The sequence below is a fragment of the Pinus tabuliformis genome, chromosome 2_2, assembly GCF_031772625.1.
Source record: "Pinus tabuliformis cultivar Carrire ecotype Pingquan chromosome 2_2, CPIR1, whole genome shotgun sequence".
In the NCBI taxonomy this organism is placed as follows: Eukaryota; Viridiplantae; Streptophyta; class Pinopsida; order Pinales; family Pinaceae; genus Pinus; species Pinus tabuliformis.
This window is the reverse complement of record NC_142300.1, coordinates 856,835,464-856,862,298: the sequence shown is the minus strand read 5'-3', so window position 1 is coordinate 856,862,298 and position 26,835 is coordinate 856,835,464. Positions and strand designations below refer to the sequence as shown.

Genomic DNA, 26,835 nt, shown 5'->3' with positions numbered 1-26,835 from the left:
CAACTCTAATTATCACAGTAAACACTAGTCACTCCCATCTTCTACCTGAACAAACTCACGAGCAACTTCTTAAGACATACAGCTTCGCACCTAGTTGTGTTGGCTGTTGTATATTCAGCGTCTACCAAGCTCAATGCTACTGATTCCTGCTTCCTGTTGCACCAAGAGACCATCCTTGATCCAACACTGAAGCAGTACTTGGAGGTACGTTTCCTGTCAACTGAACTACCTGCCCAATCTACATTTGAGAATCTGCATAACATGACGTCATCTCCTCGAGTATATTTCAACCCATATCCTACTATTCCACGCACATATTTAAGAATGTGCCTAGCTACTGCCCAGTGTACCCTTTTCGGTTCTACCATGAACTGTCTAAGGGTATTGACAGCGAAAGAAATGTCTGGCCTAGTGTTAACCAGATACATGAGCGACCCAATGAGCTATCTGTACAAGGTGGGGTCGACTTCCTTGTCCCCTGATGCATCTATCTTCTTCCAATTGGTGATCATGGGCGTCGTCATGGGTCGGCAATCCTGCATTCTAAATCTCTTCAAAATATCTGTAGCATATCTCCCTTGCCCAAGGAAGATCTCCCCATTCTTCTGCCATACTTCCAATCCTAGAAAATAGTGCATCAACCCCATATCCTTCATGTTGAATTCTGCTTCAAGGTTCCTTTTGCAGTCCTTTATGAGCCTTGATGATCCTATCAAAAACAGGTCATCTACATACAAAACCAGAATGAGAGGCTCATTCTCCACCATCAAATAGTAGAGATTGGGATCTGCATCACTCTTGATGAATCCCAACTGCTACAAATAACTGTCAATCCGACCATACCACGCCTTGGGTGCCTGTTTGAGCCCGTATAGGGCTTTCTTCAACCTGCATACATGAGTGTGCTTGTGATAAGTTTCGAAGCCTTCAGGTTGCTCTATATACACCTCTTCTTTTATCATCTCGTTCAAGAATGTTGTCTTGACATCCATCTAGTGTATCTCCCATCCTAATTGCACTGCTAGGGATATAACAGATCTGATAGAGGTATATCTGGCAACTGGGGCGAAGGTCTCCTCATAGTCTATCCCTTCCTTTTGTGCATACCCCTTTGCCACGAATCTAGCCTTGTACTTCTCTACACTGCCATCTGTAGCGTACTTGATCTTGTAGATCCATCTGGAACCTACAATTGATCTGTCTTCTGGTCTAGGCACTACCTCCCAAACATCATTTGTCATGATAGAATTGTATTCTTCTACCATGGCATCCACCCACACCTGATGTTGTGCAGCTTCCTGAAAGTTGGAGGGTTCTGTAACCTGAGCTACCAAAGCTTGATATCTGTCAAGCTGCCTGCGCTGTCTCTTGTTTGTCCTAGGAGCTCCGACAAACTCCTTTATGTCCCTCAAGGTTTGACGCACTTCCCTACTGGCTCTACCACTGGTGGTGGGAGGTTCAATCAGTTCCTCCTCCTGTTCCTGCTGCTCTGTCTGCTAAGAACTCCCTGGATCTCCTACCCTTGAGGAGATACTGGTACTAGTCACTGTACTCGATCCCTGTGACTGTCCTCTTGCTTGTCCCACTTGTTGTCCCTGCTGCTGGACTAACAAAACTTCTGTTGACTGATCACCTGCAGGCATTTCTCGAGATCTTCTGAAAGCTCTGTCTTCCATGAACTTTACATCTCGCCTCACTACAATCTTCCTGCTGCTAGGAATGTAGATCTTGTATGCCTTTGAGGTCTCGCTATACCCTACAAGGAACCCCTTCTCTGCAGTCTAATCCAATTTACTGTGCTTTTCATCTGGTATGTGGCAGTAAGCCACACTTTCGAATATCCTCAAATGACTTACTTTGGGCTTCTTTCCCGTGAAGACTCCCTCTGGCGTTTTCTTCCCCAGTGCTCTATGAGGTGTTTTGTTTTGAATGTACATCGCTATGTTGCATGCCTCTGCCCATAAAAATCTAGGCAAATCTTGGTCATACATCATAGCCTTTGCAGCCCCAACTATTGTTCTATTCTTTCGCTCCACTACTCCATTTTGCTGAGGATTATATGGAGTTGTCCATTCTCTTTTGATGCCTTCCTTTGCGCAGAAGTCTGTGAAGTCTTTATCTATGTATTCTCCACCATTATCTGAACGTAGCACCTTGATATTTTTCCCTATCGCGTTCTCTACAAGAGCCTTGAACTCTCTAAACCGATCAAAGACCTCATCTTTGGTCTTTAAGAAATAGATCTAGGTCTTCCTAGAATGATCATCAATAAAGGTGACGAAATATTCACCATCGCTAAGAGCTCTAGTGGACATAGGGCCGCAAATATCTGAGTGTATCAATCCCAACACGCCATTTGCTCTGTTGTCACTTCTAGGAAATGTTGCCTTTGCGTACTTCCCAAGTATGCATCCTCTACACACATCATCATGCTTTGTGCTGAGAACTGGAACTCCCGTTACAGTTTCTCTGAGCATCCTAAGTGCTCCATGGTGTAAATGTCCCATCCTCTTGTGCCATAGTTCGTTCAGCTCCTTCCCACTACTATTATCATTGCCTATCAGTGCCATTGGAGAATCGAGTTGCAACCTGTATAACCTGTTGCTCCGAGCTCCAATCTGTCTCATGTTCTTACAGCTAGAGTGTTTGACATACACTTTCTTCCCCACGAAGTGTACATCGTACCCTTGTCCTGTAACTGGGACACTGAAATTAGGTTCATACCCAATCCTGGCACATGCAGTACATTAGCAGCACTAGTATTGGTTCTTGTTTCTGTCTGAAATTCTATGGTAACTCTCCCTAACGGAGTACATTTAGTTTTCTTGCCCATAGTGATCTAAAAGTCCATCTACTCCTCCTGATAGCTAGCGAAATATTCTCTAACTCCTGTCATATGAGTTGAAGTTCCACTATCAATATACCAGACACCAGATGATGTTGAACCTGACAAGCACGCGAACTCATCCTCCAACCTGGAAGATAATTTTGAGGCTTCCTGATTGTTGATTCTATCCATGATTTTCTGTGTTATTTCTCCTTTCCTTCCTAACGCTGATTTTGCTGCTGCAAAATACTGCGTCCCAGCTGGAAATCTGCTATGCAAAAAATATTGCTACTCCCTCTGCCTCTGGCAATCCTCAATCTAGAAAATCTAATTTCTCTGTCGACTCTCTCAGAGAAATAGACTTTTCCTCAAAAACTGACCTTCCTGGCCAAGGGGACTGCGTAGCCTCTAGGGTTTCGAGCAGTTGCTTACACAATGCTACGAAGCTCCTTCTCCTCTCTGCAACTGAGCTCTTCAGCTTCTATCTGCGCTCTGATACCATGTGAAAATTCTGAAACCCGGAATCCTACTGCAACAACTGATAATATTTCTTCTATTTGTTAAATTAATTAAACAAACTATTTGCAGTTTCCTACAGCAAATATTGAAACATATACGCTGCAACCTTCACAAAACAAATACTGCGTGTAAAATATATATATATAGATATATATATAAATAAAATAAAATAAAATAAATAAATGTTGGAAAATTAGAGAAATTCTAGCACACACATAAAAATATTGACATAGTTATTTTTGGACAATTGTCCTCGGAAAAACCCAATGTGGGAAAACCGGTGCAACAGATGAGGGTTTCTTTATTAATTCTTCAGCAATAATTCAAGTACAAGAATTTAGATAGCAAAACAGAGGAAAAATACTAAGAGAAATTTAGTGACAAATTTCTCACTCTCCACAACGACTCCATAACCTCAAGATGAACCCTCTACCCATACATTGGTGTCTCTGCGTCACCCTCTGCGCAGTGCTCTAGTGGACTGCGTCTCTCCTCACACTGTCTCTTCCTGAATTTGTCCTGCACTTCCCGGACCACTGTTGATACCCTCTCTCTCTCTCTGCAACTCACCCTCTGGCTCTATCTCCTCTGTTGAACTTCAGCCACTGAGAAAATTGATCTGCCTGCGCAACTGAGTAACTGCATTGGTGTATTTTTCATCTACCCATCGACTTCTTATAATCTTTTGTTGGAGAACCAATGGCCAAGATTAAAACATAATCGATGGCCCAAATTATTTCCCTGTCAATTCGTATGAGTTTCTAGAACATTCACACCTTAATTAATTCTAATTAGTTAATATTCCCTAAGTTTAGAATTAGGAAATATTTAAAAAACGACTAATAATCTAATTAAGTCATTTCTAGGTGGAATTTCCAAAAACGATTTCTGGGTTTTGGAGATCTCATGTATTCTAGACTCTCCACAACATTTCATAGCTAGAACACATTCGATGCTACAAAAACTAACATAAAATACATAATATAAATACATGAAATAAAACTACCTAACGACATGAAATAATAGGGAGTAGGGTAAGAGGTACTATACAAAACGATGCCCTATGGCATCAGATGTCATGGATGGGGCACGATCTCAGGCATCTATCCACTGATTGGTAGACCAATGGGTTGCTTTTCAAATGTCCTATGCTGAAATTTGACCCTCTTAGGTCAGTGCAACTGCTCATCACTGTGCTGCATATTTTTTTCAATCTAGAATCTTCCCCTTTTTCGGTTGGCAGAGAGGATGGGTGGTGGAAAAAGTGACACACTGGCTGGATGAACTCTGACTCAAAGTGAGGCGGATGTTCCTGTGGTAGAACCTGTTCACCATTCTCCAACTTCTTTAGGACTCCTACTCTATACCTTCTTTCGACTTCTTTGTACAACCTGACCATGCCACCCGTTGTTGTTTGAATAGTAGCATAAGATAAATCCATCTGAATGTACCCAACTAAATTAGCTGCAAACTTCTGGGAGAGATATTCCCCATACATCTGGCGCATCAATAACTGCTATATCCATGGTGATGATTTTGTACGGATAATCGGCTAAGGCAACCTATAAATCTTTAACTGTACCAAGGATTTCAACCTTTCTAGAGTCCATTGAATAAATGTTATGGTATGGTCTAGAAATCCTTAAGTTTAATTGCTCCATGACCTTTTTGGTCATAACATTCTTAGATGCACCAAAATCTAGCATGCAATTGTGAAGTAGTATGTCATTTATGTCCAAAGTAAGAAAGAACAGCTCATGATTTTCATTAGTCATATAACAGTTGACATCTTTTAACTTAATTTCTTCGTCCAAATGACTATTTTCATCGTCTCTTTGTTGAAGCATACCCAAAGCCTTGAAAAAAGATGCCCTTTGAGAAGGAATTTGAAATAGTTCAAGCACTGGAACCAACATCTTGATGTTATTTATCCATGGTGCCCAATCTACCTTTAAAGTAGGTTTATATCTTTCAGAAGGAACTTGCTTATCTTGACTTTGGCCTTTGGCCTTTCTTTGATTAGTGTAACCTTTACTTTTGGCAAGCTCTAAAATTTGTTCCTGTGATGGTTTTTCACCATATGCTTGGATAATGGGGTCCTTTTCTTCATTGAAAGTATTAATGGCAAAGGATGAAGAAATCATGTCTGCACATCGGCCTTCCTTAGAGTCTTCTTGATTTGCTTTGTTATCCTGTTGATTCTTACTTTTTTTCAAAGATTCTTCTAGCAAATGCACACGTGCCTTCTTCATGGAAACTCTTACAAGGTCCGTAGAAAGGGACAGCCTCATCAACCATGTTGGCATACTCAAGCAGTGTAGGGGGGCTCTGATCACTTAGGGGATTCCTTCTTGGCCATGAATTATTATTATTACTCCTGTTATTGTTGTTATTCCTGGGTGGCACATTCTGCATTCGCATTCTTTCTATCTGTATTAACTAATTGTTGCATATGTTGCATATGTTGCATATGTTGCATATGTTACATGTATGATGAACGACTGTTCCTAGAGGTTTAATTTTATTGAATACACCTTGATAAGTCATCAATTCTTGCACATCGAAGTATAAAATCCTTGGTAGTCGAGTTCATGCCCTAATTGCCATGCAAAGTTGCCTAAGGCCTCCTTGATTGGATAAAAGTCTCTCCAAATTTCAAAATCATCTTGAATCCATCTCTCCTGGGGCAAGGCACTGATCTAGACTATTAGTGGTCACTCAAACGAATATTTTTCTCACCTTTTCCCCCCTTTCTAGGCCTAACCCTAGTAGGTCACCTAGGGCATCAAGCCAAAGTTCTCTGTAGCCATCTAAAACCCTCGAATTTTGGTCCACTACTACACTGGGTTTCCTCAAGAGGTCCTCCAAGTTTGAGTCAAATCCAATGGTGGAATCCTGAGATATATCAAGCTCTGGCCACGGGACCATATCTTTCCCTAGGTTGATTTGGGTTAGTGTCCTCTCTTGGGTCATTGCATTTGTATTTCAAAAGAAAACTTGTCCTTTGATCCTATTCTCCTCCCTAAACAGGTCAAGCCCCTCTAGTGCTAATCAACTCCATATCTGTGACCTAGCTTGGGTCCGCTTTGGCTCTGTGGTCCCACAACTTTATAATTCAAATTCCACAAGAGTTGCATAGAAGTCATTTCTCCACAAGGATTCTTAGATCTAGGAAGCTTCTTGTCAAGGGATATTCCCAAAACCTAGGCTTAAGTATCCTCTTAGCCCTTCCTAGAGGGCCCGTCACCTTGCTTCTTAAGCAAGTAAGCCATATAATTGAGTCTCTCTTGTGAATAGGCTCTAGGAATCACCCTCCAAGCTCCATCCATTCATTGATCTATTCATCCTTGTGATTCTTCTTATACCGGGTCTCCTCCCATCGATGAAAGTTCATAAAGAGAAGGGATCTATAACTAAAGTGGCAGTGGGCTATTGCTCCATTGTTGCCACTTGACCTAGTAGTTGCTCTATGGGATCCCCTCCTAGGACCCCTGCTAGTTTGAGCGATAACAGTACCTAGAGTGGCTAAAGCTTGAGTCCATCGTAGTCCCACTTGATTAGAGTACCCTGGTCAGGTATCTAATCTGTAGCATTGTGTGTGTCATGACTCTTCTTAGAGCATATCAGTTTGACATCCTCCATGTGCCTATGTATATATGTAATTATGAATACCTCCCTAGTTAAGAGGGAGTGTTGAAGGATGTAACTAGTTTCGGTCTTCATAATTGTATTTGAGTCATGATGTAATGTATTTATCAAAAGAAAGAAAAAGAAATTTTATTATTAAAAAAATTTACTTATTAAAGAATGGGTTTCATGCTTGGGTCAATGGTTTATAGGTCAAAGCCTCCATTGCAAGTTTCTATGGTTTATGTCAAGTGTTCTTGTTGGACGTTGGATAAACCAGCATTCCTCGTGTGTTTCGCGACATGGACTAACAGCCTCTCATGGATCCTTATCTTTGGCGATGCGATCGTTGACTAACACCTGCAGGTTTTGGTCTATCCACAATCATGATTCCCAACAAGTGGTATAGAAGTGTAGGTCACGAGTTCCATACACACCCGGCTCACGTTGGGGGGGAGATTGTTGAACATTGGATAAACCAACACTCCCCGTGTGTTTCGCGACATGGACTAACCGCCTCTCGTGGATCCTTATCTCTAGCGATGCGATCGTTGACTAACACCTGTGAGTTTTGGTCTAACGACAATCGTGATTCTCAATATTCCTTGTCTATGTCATAATGTAATAGACCCTTCTTGGGCTTGGTTTGTCAAGAAATAAAAAAAAATTAATGTAAATTAGGTCAATTAGGCCTCCTCCACCAAGTCGGCCTCAAACTAGACAATTCGGCCTAATTGAAGGGCAAAATCTCCTATATAAAGGCAACAACTCGACCTCATTTGGTAATCTCACTCATCAAGTTCGATCTGCAACTTCTGGGGCAAGAAAAAGTGTGAAATTCAAGGGACAAGGAGGAAAAGGCTAGCAAAGGAGAAGGAGGTCTCTATCAAGCACAAGAAGTCGAAATTGTCCCTCACACATGCTGAGCTGCTGAGCTATTGGAAGCGCCGAAACTGCAGTCCTAAAGCTGGGTTGAAATTCTGTTAAAATTGGCAACTAGGGCAAACTCCATGTGGGTCATCTTATTTATGGCAGTTGATATTTTTCTTGGATCCCTCTTATCGAGAGGTGTAGGATTGATCTAAAAATCATCCAATTCCGATAAGAATTCATGGAGTTATGAATTTATTTGCGTTATAAGACAATTTGTCAAGGTCGGCTAGCAACCAAATAAACCACACGTGTTCAACATTTTAGTATAAATAGAGGTGGCCTTCAAGTCATTTCAACACACGGGATCTCTTCCTCTCTCTACTTATCTTTGGGTTTTAGTAGGAGAGATCCTAAGGAATAACGTTGCCCTGATCTAGAGGGCAGAAAGCTAGAACTGCCAGAAAAGCCGGAAAAGCCGAAACTATCGGAAATGCCGGAAATGCCAGAAAAGCCGAAAATGCTGGAAAAGCCGAAACTGTTGGAAAAGCTGGAACTGCCAGAAAAACCGGAAATGCTGGAAAAGTCGGAACTGCCAGAAAAGCTGAAAAAGTCGGAACTGTCGGGACTACCGGGACTGCCGGAACTGCCGGGAACAACCGGAACTACCGGGAATAGCCAAAACTACCAGAACTGTTGGGAACTGCCAAAACAGTCGGAGCATCTATCTCCGAAGGAGAGCAAAATGCAAGGGACAGCTAACTAACATTGGGACAGTTGTATGGTACTTAACAGCAAATACACTAAGCATGCAATGTTACAGCTAGCATGCAAGGGACAACTAGCATGCAACAACAAGCATGCTAGGGACAACAAGCATGCTAGGGACAACAAACAAGCAAGGGACAACAAGCAAACAAGGTGCAACCAACACATAGGTCAGGATGGCAACATGGTGCAGCAATGGCACATAATGCAATACAGTGATGGGTACAATCATGATTAATGAAGCGTGATGAGATGCAGCATAGTGATGATGGGTGCAGCATGGTGCAGCACAGTGAGGTGCAGCATGATGACGAAATGCAGCACAACAATAGGTGAAGGAGTCACCTTGGAGAATTAATTGAAGCAACATGTCTTCAACTGATCTCATGTATCATCTTCTTAGAGATGATCTATGCTCTTATCTGGATAAGTCAAAATGTTGACTTCTGTTGTAAATGTACTATCTCTCTCTCTCTCTGTTGAACTATTGAAGAACATATAAGAAGAATTGATCAAGGGTTTCCCCACATTGGGGTTTGTCCCTAGCTAGCGCCACATCTTGTGTCCTCTTGTCTTGGCTTGTCTTCTGTGATTTATGTTTATGTTCTATCTGCAATTTATTTTAATGTTGATGTGATTGCTAATCTGGAAAAGATATTGAGCTAACTGTGAAAATTGAAATAAATTGCTCTAAGCATAGAACATACCTAAAATTAACATGGTACCAGAGCTGAGGTGAAGACAATGCCCAAGCAAGAGTGAAAGAGCAATCACCGAAGACAGTTGGGAAAGGACAAAAGGATCAGTGGATTCCTCATCCCTCTTCAAATTCACCAAAAGTGAAGTCGAAGCAGAGAATATTATCAGAATGGCGTAGCGGAATATGGCCTACCTAAAGATCACTTCATTGGAAGACCGGATCTCAAGGTGGAAGGTAAGGCAGATAACTAGTTTGGCCATTATGCGAAGGAGTGTCCGAATGGCAAGGACACATCACTTGATGATGATAACAATCATTCCAGGGACATCTTCAATGATCAAAGGAATGACAAGTAATGCATGTCATCAAGGAAATGGCCAACTCTTCATAGAAAACAAGGAACGTCGGGATATGAAGAATCAAATGTTGTTTATGATAAGATAAAGAAGCATTATCTTGTATTGGCCCTCTCCTTCAAATTCTTTGGGAATCTGACTTATAGATTGTAGTGCTTCAAGACACTTCATCGGATAGATGGGTGCACTCTCTAATTTGGTAGAGATGGAAACAATCGTGGGATTATACTTGGAGCCGATGCCACCTATCCCGGAAAGGGTGTAGGGAATGTTAACTCTCAATTGAATAAGGGTAACTCGATTCATTTACAAAATCTCTTTTATGTACCTGATCGCAAGAAGAACCTGGTGCCCATCTCGGAACTAGAAGTCAAAGGTTTTAGGGTGGCGTTCATCGATGGAAAGGTACGTGTTAAAAAATATAATTTTCAAAGATGCTTTTTCTCATGGGTTCAGGGTTGGCAATTTGTATCAAGTTGCAGGATGGTCCATTGGGGATCATGTCCATTGACACATAGCACCGGAGGTCTGTGAGTCAGATGGTGACAGGGATGCCTGAATTCAAGTAGAGCATGAAGGTACATGTCTAAGATGTACCGAAGGAAAGTCTTATAAGGGGACCATTCCTCTCATTTAGCAGGTCCACAGGTTTGGAACAACGCGAGGAGTTTGAGATTCATGATCGGGAATCTCATGTATACAGGTGGAAGAAAGCCCTCTATGGCTTGAAGCAAAACACCCCGGGAATAGTATGAGAGGATTGATAGCTGTCTGATGAAGCTGAGATTCACTAGGAGTCAAACCGATCCAAACCATTACCCGAGGGTTGTGGATGATAGACCTCTCATACCGACACCTTATGAGGATGACCTATTTCTGACAGGTGCAAACCCTCTCATTTGCAAAAGTAAGAGGGAGTTGGATTCCGGATGTGGAATGATAAACTACAAGCCTGTGACTACCTCGAGGATCTTAACTTTCAGAAGTTATATGGTAGTGATGACGGACCAGATTTGGGAAATGCCTCTGAGTTTCATAAACTTGTTGTCGCGCGGATTGACACGACAACGCTCAGACCGGGGGCTATCACTCTCATCCCCGATCCCTCCGTTTAAGCCTGTCTCCCGCGGCTAAGGGGGGTAGTCCCTGTGAAATGATGAGACCAACTGTCGACCAGTTGGTTGGGAGACACGAGATACGCTATAAAAAGGACGCGATGGATTTGATTAATTGAGCAGACCAGTGCCTTAAGAGATTGATGTAGAAACGATTACTTGTTAAATGATATAGGAACATGGACCATGGACAGCAACCATCTATCATCAGCTAAATCACATGACCAAAACGATATCCAGCGATAAAAAAAAAAACTTTGAAAAGATGAATGTGCTAAAATGAAACCAAAAAAAAAAAAAAACCCTAAACCCTAATAAAAAACTGCATAAAGCAAAAATTAAAACCCTAGATCAGCTAATTAATTTACAGATTTGGCCCCTTAACAGCCAGATTCAGCAATAAGCACGGAAAACATTTTAAAGAACAGAAATTTCAGATCGTCACTGTGAAGAACTTCAGAAAATCTCTCATGCAAACTTAGAAAAATAAACCGAATGATAGACCCAGGATCAAGTCCAACTGGGCTCAGCAAAAAAAATGCTTGCGGGAGTTGGCTGGTTCAGCCGAGAACTTCCCCGAACGCCCACAAATTTCCTTCAGAAAATGTTTTCTGCACAGCTCAAAACAACCGTCAACAAAGAGGGCAAAAATGCTGCTAGATCTCAAACAGTAATGGAGATACCTGCCATTACTTCAGAAACCCTAACAGCACCCAAACCCCAGCAAGTGAACAAGATACCTGTGCTCACAATACTCTACGAAAAGCTATTATTAATGGCTGAAAATAACATATGCAGAAAATGAAATGATCTCATAGCATTCCAAGAGAGTAACACCAGCAAGATATGGACCCCAAAGTCTTCCTTTATTAACTAGAAACAGATTTACAAGAGAGCTTCTTCAGTATCTGACTCACAGATCGAATGAATCTCAAATGACCACCTAAGACCCTATATAAAGGAAATGATCCCAACGGCTAGTTCGAATGATCCATGTAGAAATGATCTCGACCGTTGATGAAGATCAAGACATCTCTTGATCTCATTCGTCGATTTATTCAATTAATTTATTATTATTATTTTTTAAATTGTTAAAATTTCTTATTATTTATTATTTTATTATTATTTTTTAAATTTTTAAATTTTTTTTTATTATTTTTTATTTATTTCATTTTTTTAAATTTTTAAATTTTTTTAATTTTTTTATTATTTATTATTTTATTATTATTTTTTAAATTTTTAAATTTTTTTTTATTATTTTTTTTTTATTTCATTTTTTTAAATTTTTAAATTTTTTTATTATTTATTATTTTTTTATTATTTTTTAAATTTTTAAATTTTTTTTATTATTTTTTATTTATTTCATTTTTTTTTAATTTTTTATTTATTTTATTATTTTATTTCATTTTTTAAATGGATCATCGAACTAAACCTTTGGAAACATCACCCAGGACCTAGGACTTAGGACTCACGAGGGGATTTAAAACATTTTTCGACCCTCAAGACACATTACATCATGACTTTTACAACTTACATCTCAAGGGGACAAGCCCACTTAACACAGACCCTCATAAATCACCCAGTTCTGCGACACAACTATAATCTAGCGTATTAACACACTAGGATTCTCCTAAAGTTCTAATGACAAAATCCATCCCGGCTTTGGGGTCAGGTTTGAAGGAAAACTCTGCCGATCCATGGATCGGTGAGACGAAAAACCTTCCGGGACATAGATTATCATAGAAAGTTAGGTCCACCTAGGCAATTTTACATACATGACTCTGATCTGCTTAGATTATTTACAATTCATACATGCAGACTGGGTTTACAATTGAAATGATCAAGCTGCTGATGACTGTAGGCTGGCACGGACACGTCATTCAGGTGCTACCCCTTACTGCCAAGAAAAGAGGGTGTACTGCATGGGAAGTTGACCAGTAGAGGTCAACATCTGGCTCTACTTGGGGACACGTTGCTACTTGCAGGAATGTGAGAATCCAGAATCTGCATCCATACAACACAAAAATAAGTAGCGTCCATCCAAAATCATCATATACATTAAGCACAATAAAGATACAAGCTCTTCATTTATTAACTATCTAAAGCAGAAACGAAAATGCGGAAAAAACAAGGAGTAGGGTTAGAAATACGATACAAAGGATGCCCTACGACATCAGATGTGTTCAATATAGTGCATACTGAGCATTTGCCTGCTTTCAGGCAAATCTGTCGGCTGCTTGTCGGATGTGCCATATCCCATTTTGCATATGGTAGGACTCTTTCCTATCTGAAAATCAAGCTGCTTGCGGCCGTCTGATGCGTCAAATCTTCTTCTCATTTTCTTTCTCTTGCGCTTTTTCTTTCTGGCTGGTTGAATTACTGATGACCTGGTACTTTCTGTTTCAAAGCTATCAGATGAAGTATGTAAGATATGCGTGCTATGTCTTTCTTCATCTTGCATCTGATCTTTATCATTCTTAAGTCTGTCTGGATCACCCTCAATCAACCATCTTTCAATCGAATCAACAACCTCCCAATAATAAGATGAATCTTGTTGCAGCAAATGAGAAGACTCCTGATCTGTTGATGTTTGCTGGTTTCTCTTATCTTCCAATTGTTGAAACCTTTGAACCTGTATTCTAATGGCATTCATCTGTCTAGAGCATTCATCCCTTGTAGCACTGATTTGTCTGGCATGGTGTTCTTGCATGTCTTTTATTACTTTAACATTCTTTTCCTTTATGTCCATCAAGCAATGCTGCATAAAATTTATTTCTTCTTTATGATTCGCTTGCATGTCAGCCACTTGATTATTATGATTGAACGTCATGATAGTCATTTCCTCATCCATAGTTAATAACTTGTTTTGCATAGAGTCAATTTCCCTATCATGATCAGCTTTAATGGTCACCATATTCTCTTCTAAGACTGACATCTTGCTATGCATGTTTCCAATTTCTGTTTCATATTTAGTTTTCATGGCCTCAATTTCTCTAGCATGGTGACTTTGCGTGACCTCAATCTCCCTATTACGTTTTTCCAGGTGGGTGCATAAAGTTTTCACATCATTGACATAATTAGTTTGGTTGATTTCCATATTCCTTACCAGCATCATTAGATTTCGTAAAATTTGCTTTTGCTCTTCCCTTTCATTGTCATTTGTCCCTGATTTTTCACTATCATGAACTTGATCTGCAATATTTCCGGTGGATGACACATTCTGACATGATGAATCGTCTTGGGATCTTTCAGCTGGACCTCTTATCAAATTACTTTCATTCTGTTGCACAATTTTAGAGGCAGAAGGCAAGCTGTTTGGACTATCATATCTATCTTTAAAAGCATTGAGAATGTCTTGTAAAGAAGTGAAAAAATCATTAGGAAAATTATTAAACCAATTCAAGGCATCACCCTCTAAAGAATGGACAAATAGACGCATCTTGAAATCTTCATGATTATATTGAGGAAATCTACAATATAAGATCATTACACAAGTAAACCTGTTTAAATGCTGTTCAACAGTGACCGAATCACCACCCGAGAACTTAAATAATTTACCAACGGCCTCTTTCGGAAGATCATGGAGATTATCAGTAAAATGACATGGTTTAAATGAATAATCCATGATGAACAATGAAGGATCAAATGGATGATAGAAAGAGATTTCTGCTCAAGAAAATTAAGAGATGAGAGAAGTGGAGTCGCCACTTGAACAATGAATCTGATTCTAGGATCCAAAAAGTAACCACAAGCAGATATGAGGAAAGCTTCTTGTCTGGGAAAAATGAGAAAGTGGAGTCGCCACCCAAACAAAAAACAGACCGAAGAGATGCTACTGATATGGCGAAAAATAAAGCAATAAAAGATCCAAATGATAACCCAAAAGGTTGAATTTGCCAGCACAAGATGAGAGATGAGAAAGATGATAAGGTGAATGTCGATGAAACTCCAGGAACAGAAAAACTCTGTCCCCGGCAACGGCGCCAAAAAATGTTGGCGTTGCCGACTCAAATGAATGATAAAAAGATGAACGATAAATGATGAAAAGTCGTTGAAACACCAAGGACAGAAAAACTCTATCCCCGGCAACGGCGCCAAAAAAACTCATTCGCGTTGATGTTCTTCGTGAACTTTCGTCCGGACATATGTTTTGCAGTTAGAATGGTGAGCTCATATTTGGTTGAACCTCACTGGATTGGTGCCAAGAATCTTCTGAGATATCTTCGCGGCACAATCTCTCATGGATTGAGATACACTGCTGAAAATATGAAACTGCATGATTATTCGAATGTTGACTGGGCAGGCAGTGTGGAGGATCACTAGAGCACTTCTCAGTGCTGGTTCTCTTTGGATTCTGCTTCGATATCATGGATGAGCAGGAAGCAGAAGTTAGTTGCTATAAGCACCGCCGAGACCGAATACATAGCTACAAGTATGATCTCGTGTGAAGCTGCACGTTTGCAGAAGCTCTTAAGTGAGTTGTTTGTACACGTGATGAATACCACTGTGATTCTTTGTGACAACCAGAGGGGGTATTCGATTATTGAGGAATCCTGTATTCGATGATTGCTCCAGCAGATAGACATCAGATACTGCCTTATCTGGGATATGGTAAGTCGATGAGCGAGGAGGCTCCATCGCATTGAGACTGATGTACAGGTCGCAAACATTTTGTCAAAGATCCAAGGAAAGGTCAAATTTGTGACTTTCCCGAACGACTTGGAGTCATTGAGAGACCTTCTTATAAGGGTCCTGCATGTTGCATGCATTCAACTCTGGGAGCTCTGGGGGCTTGGGGTACTTACTGGAGCAACATACGACCACAGGGCGACTCACCCTCCCCTGGTGGTGCGCTATGTACAAGATGACAAGTTCAACCTTCCCTTGTGATACCCCGTGGCGACTGTGGAACGAGATGATTAGTTCTCCCGTGGCAACTGTGGAACAGGATGATTAGTTCTCCTGTGGGTTGGGATGATTAGTTCTCTCATGACAACTGTGGAACAGGATGATTAGTTCTCCTGTGGGCTAGGATGATTAGTTCTCCCGTGGCAACTGTGGAACAGGATGATTAGTTCTCCTGTGGACTAGGATGATTAGTTCTCCGTGGCGACTGTGGAACAGGATGATTAGTTCTCCTGTGGGCCAGGATGATTTGTTCTCTGTGGCAACTGTGGAACAGGATGATTAGTTCTCCTGTGAGCCAGGATGACTAGTTCTCTGTGGCATCCACTGACAGGATGATTCGTTCTCCTGTGGACAGGATGGTTAGTTCTCTTGTTGAGGCATCCTACCCATGCAGTCTAGGACTCGGGGGAAGTACCTCTCATCTGATCAATGAGCAGGGAAATGAGGATAGGGACCATAGTAATACTATCGATGGATGCATCGCTGTATCTAGCGTACTCCCTATGCTAGGATGACCTCCATTGATCTAGGATCAATGAAACTGATCTGGGATCAGTATGAGTGGTTTGAGACACTCTCTTGTGACATTGATCTGGGATCAATGAAACTGATCTGGGATCAGTATGAGTGGTTTGAGACACTCTCTTGTGATATTGATCTGGGATCAATAAAACTGACTTCGGGTCAGTAAGAGTGATGTGACACACTCTCTTGAGATGAAACTGATTTCGGGTCAGTAGAGAATGGTCGAGACATTCTCGATCAATTCTTCTTCTTCATGGTTCACATAGCAGAGCTCAGCAGATCAAAGCAAAGCAGAGCTCGGCAGATCAGAGCAGTGCAAGGCACTGATGGCAGAGATAGTACAGTCAGACATATGGATCAATGGATGGAGTTCTCCCTAGTTGAGAGGGAGTGTTAAAATTGGAAACTAGGGCCAAACTCCATGTGGGTCATCTTATTTATGGCAACTGATATTTTTCTTGGATCCCTCTTATTGAGAGGTGTAGGATTGATCTAAAGATCATCCGATTCCGATAGGTATTCATGGAGTTATGAATTTATTTGCGTTATAAGACAATTTGTCAAGGTCGGCCAGCAACCAAATAAACCCCACATGTGCTCAACGTTTTAGTATAAATAGAGGTGGCCTTCAAGTCATTTCAACACACTTGGGATCTCTTCCTCTCTCTACTTGTCTTTGGGTTTTAGTAGGAGGAGAGATCCTAAGGAATAACGTTGCCCTGATCCAGAGGGAAAAAAGCCGGAATTGTCGAAAAAGCCAGAACTACTGGAAAAGCCGGAACTGCCGAAAAAGCCGGAACTGCCGGAAAAGCCAGAAATGCCAGAAAAGCCAGAAATGTCGGAACTGCCAAAAAAGCCGAAAAAATCGAAACTGTCGGAAAAGCCGGAAATGCCGGAAAGTCGGAACTGTCGGAAAAGCCGGAACTGCCGGAAAAGCTGGAAATGCCGGAAAAGTCAGAACTGCCAGAAAAGCCGAAAAAGTCGCAACTGTCGGAAAAGCCGCAACTGCCAGAAAAGCCGCAACTGCTAGAAAATCCAGAACTGCCAAAAAAGCCGGAAAAGCCAGAAATGCCAAAACTACCGGAACTGCCGGAAATGCCGAAACTACCGGAACTGCCGGAAAAGCCAGAAATGTCGAAACTACCGGAACCGCTGGGAACAACCAGAACTTCCGGAACTGCCAGAACTACCGAGAACTGCCGAAATAGCCGGAGCATCTATCTCTGAAGGAGAGCAACATGCATGGGACAGCTAACTAACATTGGGACAGTTGTATGGTACTTAACAGCAAACACACCAAGCATGCAATGTTACAGCTAGCATGCAAGGGACAACTAGCATGCAACAACAAGAATGTTAAGGACAACAAGCATGCTAGGGAAAACAAGCAAGCAAGCAAGGTGCAGCCAACACATAGGTCAGGATGGCAACATGGTGCAGCAATGGCACATAATGCAATACAGTGATGGGTACAGTCATGATTAATGAAGCGTGATGAGATGCAGCATAGTGATGATGGGTGCAGCAGGGTGCAGCGCAGTGAGGTGCAACATGATGACGAAATGCAGCACAACAATAGGTGAAGGAGTCACCTTGGAGAATTAGTTGAAGCAGCATGTCTTCAACTGATCTCATGTATCATCTTTTAGAGATGATCCATGCTCTTGTCTAGATAAGTCAAAGTGTTGACTTATGTTGTAAACGTACTATCTCTCTCTCTCTCTCTCTGCTAAACTATTGAAGAACATATAAGAAGAATTGATCAAGGGTTTCCCCACATTGGGGTTTGTCCCTGGCTAGCGCCACATCTTGTGTCCTCTTGTCTTGGCTTGTCTTCTGCGATTTATGTTTATGTTCTATCTGTAGTTTACTTTAATGCTGATGTGATTGCTAATCTGGAAAATATATTGAGCTAACTGTGAAAATTGAAATAAATTGCTCTAAGCATATAACATACCTAAAATTAACAAATTCTGAGTTGCTAAGGGAAGAAATTCGGGGTTATTGCTAGGTTGTAGCTATTGGATAAGAAGAAACTACTAAAGATTGTTGAATCATATTGGAAGGTTGACTTGGTGGAGGAGGAAGGTCTTTTGGTCTAGGGTCTTGGTCTATCTCAACTTGAATTTGCTAGTGGAAGAGTTTGATTGGGTTTTCCCCTATAGAGGGGTTTTAGCCCTAACTGAGCACCTATATCTGGTGTCCCTGATCTTCATGTTTTGTTTTGATGATTGCTTGATGAAACAAAGATAAAAGAACATAAGAAAGTTAATAAGAACACAAAGATATCACAAGTAATTATCAACATAAGAAAATCTTTTTGTCTTTCTGATTTTCTAACACTACATCTCCTAAAGTCTTGACCTTAGGAACGCCCATTACCATCATCATATCTCAAACCCTAAGTCTTGATCTCTTCTTTTTAAAGCCTTTCTTCGAGAGCATGTTAGCCTCCTTGAAGCATTTGTGTCTCTCCTTGAATGGGCTTGGTGGAATCACACTATACCTAAATCATTGATCCATTCTTTCTTAGTGATTCCCTTCCTGCTAGGACTCCTCCCATCAATGAAAGTCTGTAAAAAACAGGGGACTTTGACCTAAGTGATAGTGGGTCATTGTCCCATTGTTGTCACTTAGTCTAGTAGTTGTCCCTTAGGTTTCCCTTCCTTAGGGCCTTGCTATATTGTGTGGTAACAAAGCCCAAATTTCCAAATAAATAGGGTATTTCCTTTTAATTAGGCTCCAACTTTGCCTACACCCTTATGATTACACAAATTTAAGACTTTTTACACTCTATTGTGAAATCTCATGTCGTGATTACACAAAAGCTTCTCCAATATAGATTCACAAGTAACACATGTTTGCATGATTTTCAAAATACCAAAAAAAAATATTCTAGTGGTGATTAGCTTAATTAAAGCTCAAATGAGGCATAGATATCATGATGATAATTTCTGTTAAAAGATCTTAAATTGGCAAACATGGCTATATAATTTAGATGGTTTTATTACTTACAAGACATCTATCGACTTCTTCAAAAGACTGGATGACTTTCATTTCTCCACCGGAGGCATGAGGACATGGACAGAGGAGAACCTAGTATCCAAAAAATGTGACACATAATATTAGCCATCACATTTTTTTTTTTTTTAAATTTAACAAAGCAAATATGTCACAATCTTTCAAATGGACAAGCAAAATGATGAGTAAATACTCATTTATTCTGAAATTTAAGTCTCATGCTCCCCATATTTTTTTCTGACTAACATAGAATTAAGTGCTTCACAAACAACATGCATACCGAGATGCGTAGGTTTGATCTTTTGGCCTTGAAGTATTGCCTTAAAGCACGTACTACAGGCTTTACCCATGCTACAACTTCTCCAGGACCATTTGACAGAATAACAACATCTATAGAGTGTGCATCTGCCGTGCCTGCCACAGCATCTGATGGAGTTGCTTTAGTATTTTCCCTTTTATCTGTCCATGATAAAAGTGAACAGCAATCATGAAATTGCACAATTATTTAAAATACTAAAGAACTAGTAAAGACATCAAAGGTAACTAAATTTTGTCGTTTGTCTTGATTAATTGGGTATAAAACTTGGAAATGCAAACCAGTAAAGATCTGGTTATAAGACTTGAAACAATTCAAATACCAAAATAACTTCCATGATAAATAGAAGGGGAAAGATCATAAAGAAACAAAACAATATTGTGTAGTGCAAAAGCAATAGCAAAGAACACAACAGTGTCAAGCCAGGGGAGCTGAAACCCTAATCCACTGGAAAAGAAGCAACAAATTTCAATTGTAGTCGCATTGGTTCTCCTTAGAGAAGGAAATGAAGAATTGACATCAGTGTCCTAGAGTATAAGTTACAGCATATATAATTAATCAAGAAAGTGTACAAAACAGAAATTAATACTAAAAGGATTTAGCATAATTTCATGTATATCTAATGCAATATACTTGTGGAACAATGAGGGGTTACTTGATATTCCTCTTCAATATTGAACAACTCTATGCGTGTTTCTCTAATAAAAGAAATGAATTTTTTTTCTAATTTAGTCTCTACACACATGGAAGAGTAGCTCCTATCTTATATGATCAAAAACCATTTAGAAAATAGAGCCTTAGTTAACAATAATCACAAACATTAAGATAGATAAAGAAATCAAAGAGTTTTGATTGATTTACAGCTTCAAGAGTAATTCAATAAACTCATTAAGGCATATGATAAATAGAATAGCATTGATTGATATAGCTTCAAGTGTGGTTGAACATAAGAAAGGGATTATGCCCATTAGAATCACTTGACCTCAAGGGAAACCACTCCTACAACCTTCCCCTTGAGAGCAAAACAGGACAGGGAAGTCGCATGGAAGGGAAAGGAAGTTGGTGTGGAGGGTGAGGATGTAGAGGAAGGGACTGCAACTATGGAAGATGGTGATGGTGGGGTGAAAGGGAAGATCAGGACAGAGGGACTAAGGCCGAGTGCATAAGGCTAATGTGTGGAGGCATCAAGGCACAAGGGTCCCTAATTACAAACATCTTTGGACAAAGATGTGTCTTAGAAGATGCCTGCATTCCACCTTGACTGAATTGATAATAGTAGAAGTCAATCTGCCAAAAATATTCCAATCTGCTATCCATAATCTCGCAACCTTATGCGTCTTGTATACACCACATGATCCTCTAAAATACACTCCAAAAATCAACTTTTGAAGCTGCCACAAAATGAGGCATAACGTTGAAAAGCATGATATGCAACTGGCCCCCACTTAATGCCAGGTATGGCAAGTCATTTGCCACTTGTTTGACAATTGACTCATCAGTCAGATGAGAGCCAGTGTTGGATGAAATTTTCAACCTACCTATTGCAAATAAAGGTATCAACTAACGAATAGAATATATAAATATAACCACAAACTAAACTATTGTTTGGAAATAAATAGGAAATCAAATAGCAAGTAAATAAGCAGACAGCAAGCATGCTGCAAATAGAGAAAGTTAACCTAAAAATGCTGAATAACTATTTGTAAAGTAGACAATAACTTCTTTGATCTGTTGAAATTTTAACACCAGATCTAAGTTATTTATCTCACAATTATTTAGTCTAGAAAATAATTTTTACCCAAATTAAAATTTGAAACTGTGAAAATAATGCTGAATAACTATTTGTAAAGTAGACAATAACTTCTTTGATCTGTTGAAATTTTAACACCAGATCTAAGTTATTTTTCTCACAATTATTTAGTCTAGAAAATAATTTTTACCCAAATTAAAATTTGAAACTCTGAAAATAAATACGCTGGTATTCTCAACTTTTAAACAGTAAATTTGCAGTGGAAACGTTGCTTCCCCTTAGTGGCTGGGAACACCTAATAGGGTTGTCCTTTAGCCACTCCTACCTAGGGAGGAAACACCATTGCGAGTTCAAAGCCATGATTTTGGAAGGGAATCCTTATTTGAAGTGTTGAATAGCCCATTACATTCAAGTTTGGTTCACTTAGATACAATAATGATTATTATCCCTAATGACTGATTTCTTTGACTGGACTTTATGTTATGATCATCAGGCGGTTCAATAGCCCATGTCCTAGGCACCTTACCCATAGATAACCAGTCCACCAGAGAAGTATATTGGCACCCACAAGTGAAGCATTGAGAGCCTTGGACCTCCGAACAGCAGTAGCACAACACACATGATCCTGGGCACCTCCTACACCCAGGACGTTCTGCCTCTCTGCGCTACATTTAATGATTCTTCAGGATAATAAACCTGGACCCAGCATGCCCCCAGGTCGACCTTATCACCATGTAAGGGATGGCAGTTGATTCAGGGCCCAGACGAGGATGGTCACATCTTCACAGACTTTGGAGGGTTAGCAGCACCTAGAAATCCCTCAATGATGGAGTAGAGATGGACATTATCAATAGTTGGAAACCCATGGAGCCCCCTTTGTGGTGCCCCAGCTGGATTTTGGGACCACAGAGAACTATTGATAAGGATTTGAGGGCCAACCCTCAAATCATGGTTTTAGGATGCTACTATTCTTGTCTTTGGAGAAGTTGCCTTGGATCAATAATTGGATTGTTCATGCATATTGTCTTGTAAGTGCTTTATTATTGAAAATTTCTGATTTTATGTCTAATGTATGGAATAAATTGATGATCTAGGGTTTTCTATTGCACTATTGTTATTGAAGATAAATTGAATGGAAGCTAGGTCTCATTATTGCATGCATTACTCATTGCATGATATGTGAATGGAAATCCCCTTGTTGAACCTTACATTAGCTCTCACAAGTGAATTTTGATCCCACAAAGGTAATAGTTAGGGTTTTGTTGCTAGGGTATCAAGACATCCTAACTCTAGTTTTAGCCAATTTTAAGAATCCATAGACTCCATCAACCTTAGGACTAGGGACTGGCCATGTCTTGTTGGTGATCAAGTCATCTTTTATCCACAAATTGAATTTTCTCTCTTTTCTCTAATTCGGCCCTCTTAAGGCCAAGCGGCCCAATTAGGGCTTAGTGCAAATATGCTTGGAAGAGGAATTTTGGGACTTGGAGGGATTCAAGAACAAGGGTAGAAGTGATTTACTCAAAACCCCTCCTCTTGGTGACCAATCTCTCCATTTTCATCCATAATTTCTCTTGCCCTAATTGTTTTCCCTAGGAGAAACCCTAATTTGGTTAATCTTCAACTTGAAGTCTTGTTGAAGGTTTCATGTGCATTTGTTGTACAAATACTCATAGTTGGAAACCTTTTCTTTACACCTTGACCTTGGGACATTCCTTTTTCCATGCTATTACATCAAACCCTAGGTCTAGTGTGCCCTAGTTTGACTTGTTCAAGGGAAGTGCATTACCTATTCATCATTGCTTGAGCCTTCTTCTTAAGTCAAGTCTTTCATAATGGCAGCTTCAATTGGAATTTTCATTATCAAAATCATGGAGACAACTCAAAATTTGGGTTTGACCAAGTCGGCCTCAAGATGGACAAATCAGCCCCTCAAGTGGAAATGGCACCTCCTAAGACCATCATTGACCCTCATTTGGCATCTATTCACATCACATCAATTCATTCTAAAATTGCAAGAGCATTTCAAACGTGTGAAGGAGCAAGGAGACATTTTTTGTTTTGTGTTGACCAACATATTTCTCTCTCTTTTGACCTGCGTTGACTTGGGCTAGTTGGATCGGTTTGACCGAGTTTTTGGACTATCTTGGGAGGCCAAATATTTCAGGAATCTTTTACTGTGTTTGACTGCATTTATTACCTTAGTTTTGGGCATGTTGACTGAGGTTGACTGCAAGCTTTGACTAGGGTTTGACCGCAGCATTTGACTATGGCATTTGACCGAAAGTTGCAAGAGATTTTGACTCTGTTTGACCAAGTTCTGACTTAGGAAAGAAGGCCGAATATTCTGCTGCGTTGACCAAATCTCTGACTCTATTTTTTGGGTGTTGACCACAAGGTTGATTGTTGACTTTCACTAAGAATTGCAAGGACTATTTGACTATGGTTGATCAAGCTTCCACAAACCGAAATTCGGCCCTCTATTGTAGACTGTGATCATTGACCAGATTTGACTCTCTCTCTCATTTGAATGGTTTTGACTTGGTTGACTTGGAAAGTCAAAGGTTTGACTTTGACTGGTTTATGGATGTATTATTGGATTGTATCTCAGTTGAACATTGCATGAATATCTAAGAAGAAGAAGAATTGATTATGGGTTTTCCACGTTGTGGGGCTTTGCCCTGGTCTTTGACCAAAAATGTGTCTCAAATTTCAATGTGCTTGGCTATCTTCTATTGTGCATTGTTGTTTATTGTTCTATCTATAATTGCTTCATTGTTACTGGGGTGAATGAAATTGTTTTAAGCTAAGTCACATGACACGAGGACACGAGACACGGAGGACACGTAAATACGAGTATTCAACACGAGACACAGCGACCCTGGAAACAAGACACAAGGGACATATATATATATATATATATATATATATATATATATATATATTAAAAAATACTAAAAGATAGTGCCTGATCCATATAGATATGAATCATGATGATATCTATTTAGTATTTAGTATACACTATTTACTATTTAGTAATTTACTAGTTAGTTTATTAATTGACTACATCATTGATGTTCACAGTTCAATGCTCATTGTTCATGTTATAACATATGTTAATAACTTCAAACAAGTTCGATCATGTTCAAACTTAACATAAGGTAGTTTATAAATTATAAATTTATATTTGTTCAAGCTTCACTATTGACCAGAGCATTAATCGAGCTTTCCCTCCCTTTAGACCTCGAAGGTGTAGTGAGGAGTGAGCACATGACGGGGAGTTGGGCTTTTTCTTTCAACACACAATCTATACATGGTTACTAGTCATAAAATGTGGTCACTGGTGTATAATAAAGTTAAGTTCCATAGGCTTTAACACAACTTACAAGAAATTTAAGTGCTCCAAACTCTCGACAAAGCACGAGAATGCTCGTCTCGTGCATCTCCAGGGCTAGGTCGATGTGAAGTTGTGAATTGTTCTCTCAGTGTGAAGTTGTGAGAATTGCGCTCGAATCTGATGGAATTCTTCACATTTCACAACAAATTTGATTTTGGAAACGAGCAAACTCGACTTCGGTGGCGAACAATGACAAAAAAAACCCATGTTGCAGGTTTTAAATGTCACTTTTCACGAGACACGTTTCCTAAGAGCGAAAAGCATTAGGGCACGTTTTCACCACATCCAAAACACGTGTCTTAATTGGAGGACACGAGACCGTGAGGGACGTGTCCTATGACATAGGTTTTAAGTAATTATTGCAACATAGAACATGTGAAAAATCAACATGGGATCAAAGTTGAGGTGAAGATTAGCCATTGGAGGCCAGAGAACACCCCTTTGAGATACTTCTCTTGTTGATAGGTGATCAACTCGCTTGGACAAGATGACTTCCTCCTACTTCAAGATTGAAGAGAAGCTAAATGATGCTTCCAACTTTGCAGCATGGAGGGCTAGACTGGACCTTACTCTTGAAGAGAATGATGTAATGGAGTATGCAGAGGGCAAGGTAGATGAACTTCTTGAGAATACCAATGCCAATGTCAAATCCAAGTACAAGAAGGGTGAGATCAAGGCTAAGAAGATCATCATTGATTCTCTCAGGGATCATCTCATCACTTATGTGTCCAAGCTGAAGAAGTCAAAGGAGATGTATGACAAATTGATTGGGATGTATGAGGTCAACAATCTCAACCACATCATTTCCTTGAAGAGTCAACTCCGTGACATCAAGATGACCAAATCAGAATCTATAACAACCTACTTCATGAGAATCTCTAAAATAAGAGATCAGCTTCTTTCTATGGGAGAAATCATACCTAACAGAGAGCTTGTGCAGATGACTCTTGGAGGACTCCCCATGTCTTGGGAGACATTCATAATAGGCATTAGTAGCAGAAAGGAGCTCCCTTCATTTGATGAACTCTTGGGCTTTTGCACTCGAGAAGAATCCAAGCTCATTTCCACAGGAAGAATCCAAAGACAAGAAGAGGGAGAACCTACAGCCTTTGTAACCAATGTCAATAAAGGAAAAGGGGAAGGAAGACCTTCCAAATGGAAGGCAAAGAAGCCAGCTCCACCATTCAATAATAATAGAAGGGACTTGTCCAAAGTCCAATGCTAAAAATACGACAAATTTGACCACACAACCCAAGATTGTCCTGAAAGAAGAAGTGCTCCAAGGCCCAACAATAACAACAATGGAAATAGCAACAACTTCAGCAGTAAAAGGAGAAGAGGAGGTCTTGATGCCCATGCAAGTGTTGAAGAGTCTCAACACCCTCAAAAGAGGTCCAAGAATACAAGGTATGTTGATAATGTTGCTAATACTCAATCTGAATATTTTCTTGTTGTTTCTCTTTCTAGCTCATCTTCAGATAGCATTGATAGTTGGTTGGTGGATAGTGGGGCATCTAGACACTTTACTGGGTATCGTGAAGTCCTCTCAAATTTGGTTGAGAGGGAAACTAATTTGAAAATTATACTTGGGGATAATTCTACTCATCCTGTCAAAGGGTCTGGCTCTGTTTCTTTTCATTTGGATTCTGGTCAAACCATTCATCTACAAGATGTGTTGTATGTGCCAAGCTTGAAGAAGAATCTTGTCTCCATTTCTGCCATGGAAGACAAAGGGTTTAGAGTTGCATTCATTAATGGAAAAGTCCTTGCTTGGCCAAGGAGATCTAACTTGAGGGCAACCTTCACACTTGGTGTCAAAAATGAAGGCCTATACAGAGTTTGTGGACGACCAATTCAAGCATTGGTCCATGATACCACTAATCAGTGTGAGCTTTGGCACCGGAGATTTGCTCACCTTCATTACAAGGCTTTGCCTAACTTGAGCAAGATGGTTTCAAGGATTCCCAAGATTCAAGTGGATCATGAAGGTGTATGTCAGGGATGTGCTAGTGGCAAGAATGTCAAGGGACCATTCCCTCCTCATTCGTTCTGACCTTTGTGGGCCCATGTCAGTGACATCTCTTGGAGGATATTTATACTATGCAATCTTTATTGATGACTTCTCTTGTAAGACTT

General features: G+C 40.1%; 1 protein-coding gene across 1 annotated transcript in view; it reads right to left on the bottom strand.

Moving 5' to 3' along the window:
* LOC149195673 (uncharacterized) overlaps positions 1-26,835 on the bottom strand; it is an 83,720-nt gene that overhangs the window by 38,141 nt on the left and 18,744 nt on the right. Inside the window, exons 3-4 of the mRNA XM_089407991.1 lie at positions 19,517-19,695; positions 19,231-19,311 (exon numbers count right to left, since the gene is read on the bottom strand). Coding sequence (XP_089264117.1) covers positions 19,231-19,311; positions 19,517-19,695 — 260 coding nt within the window. The remainder of the gene's footprint in view (positions 1-19,230; positions 19,312-19,516; positions 19,696-26,835) is intronic.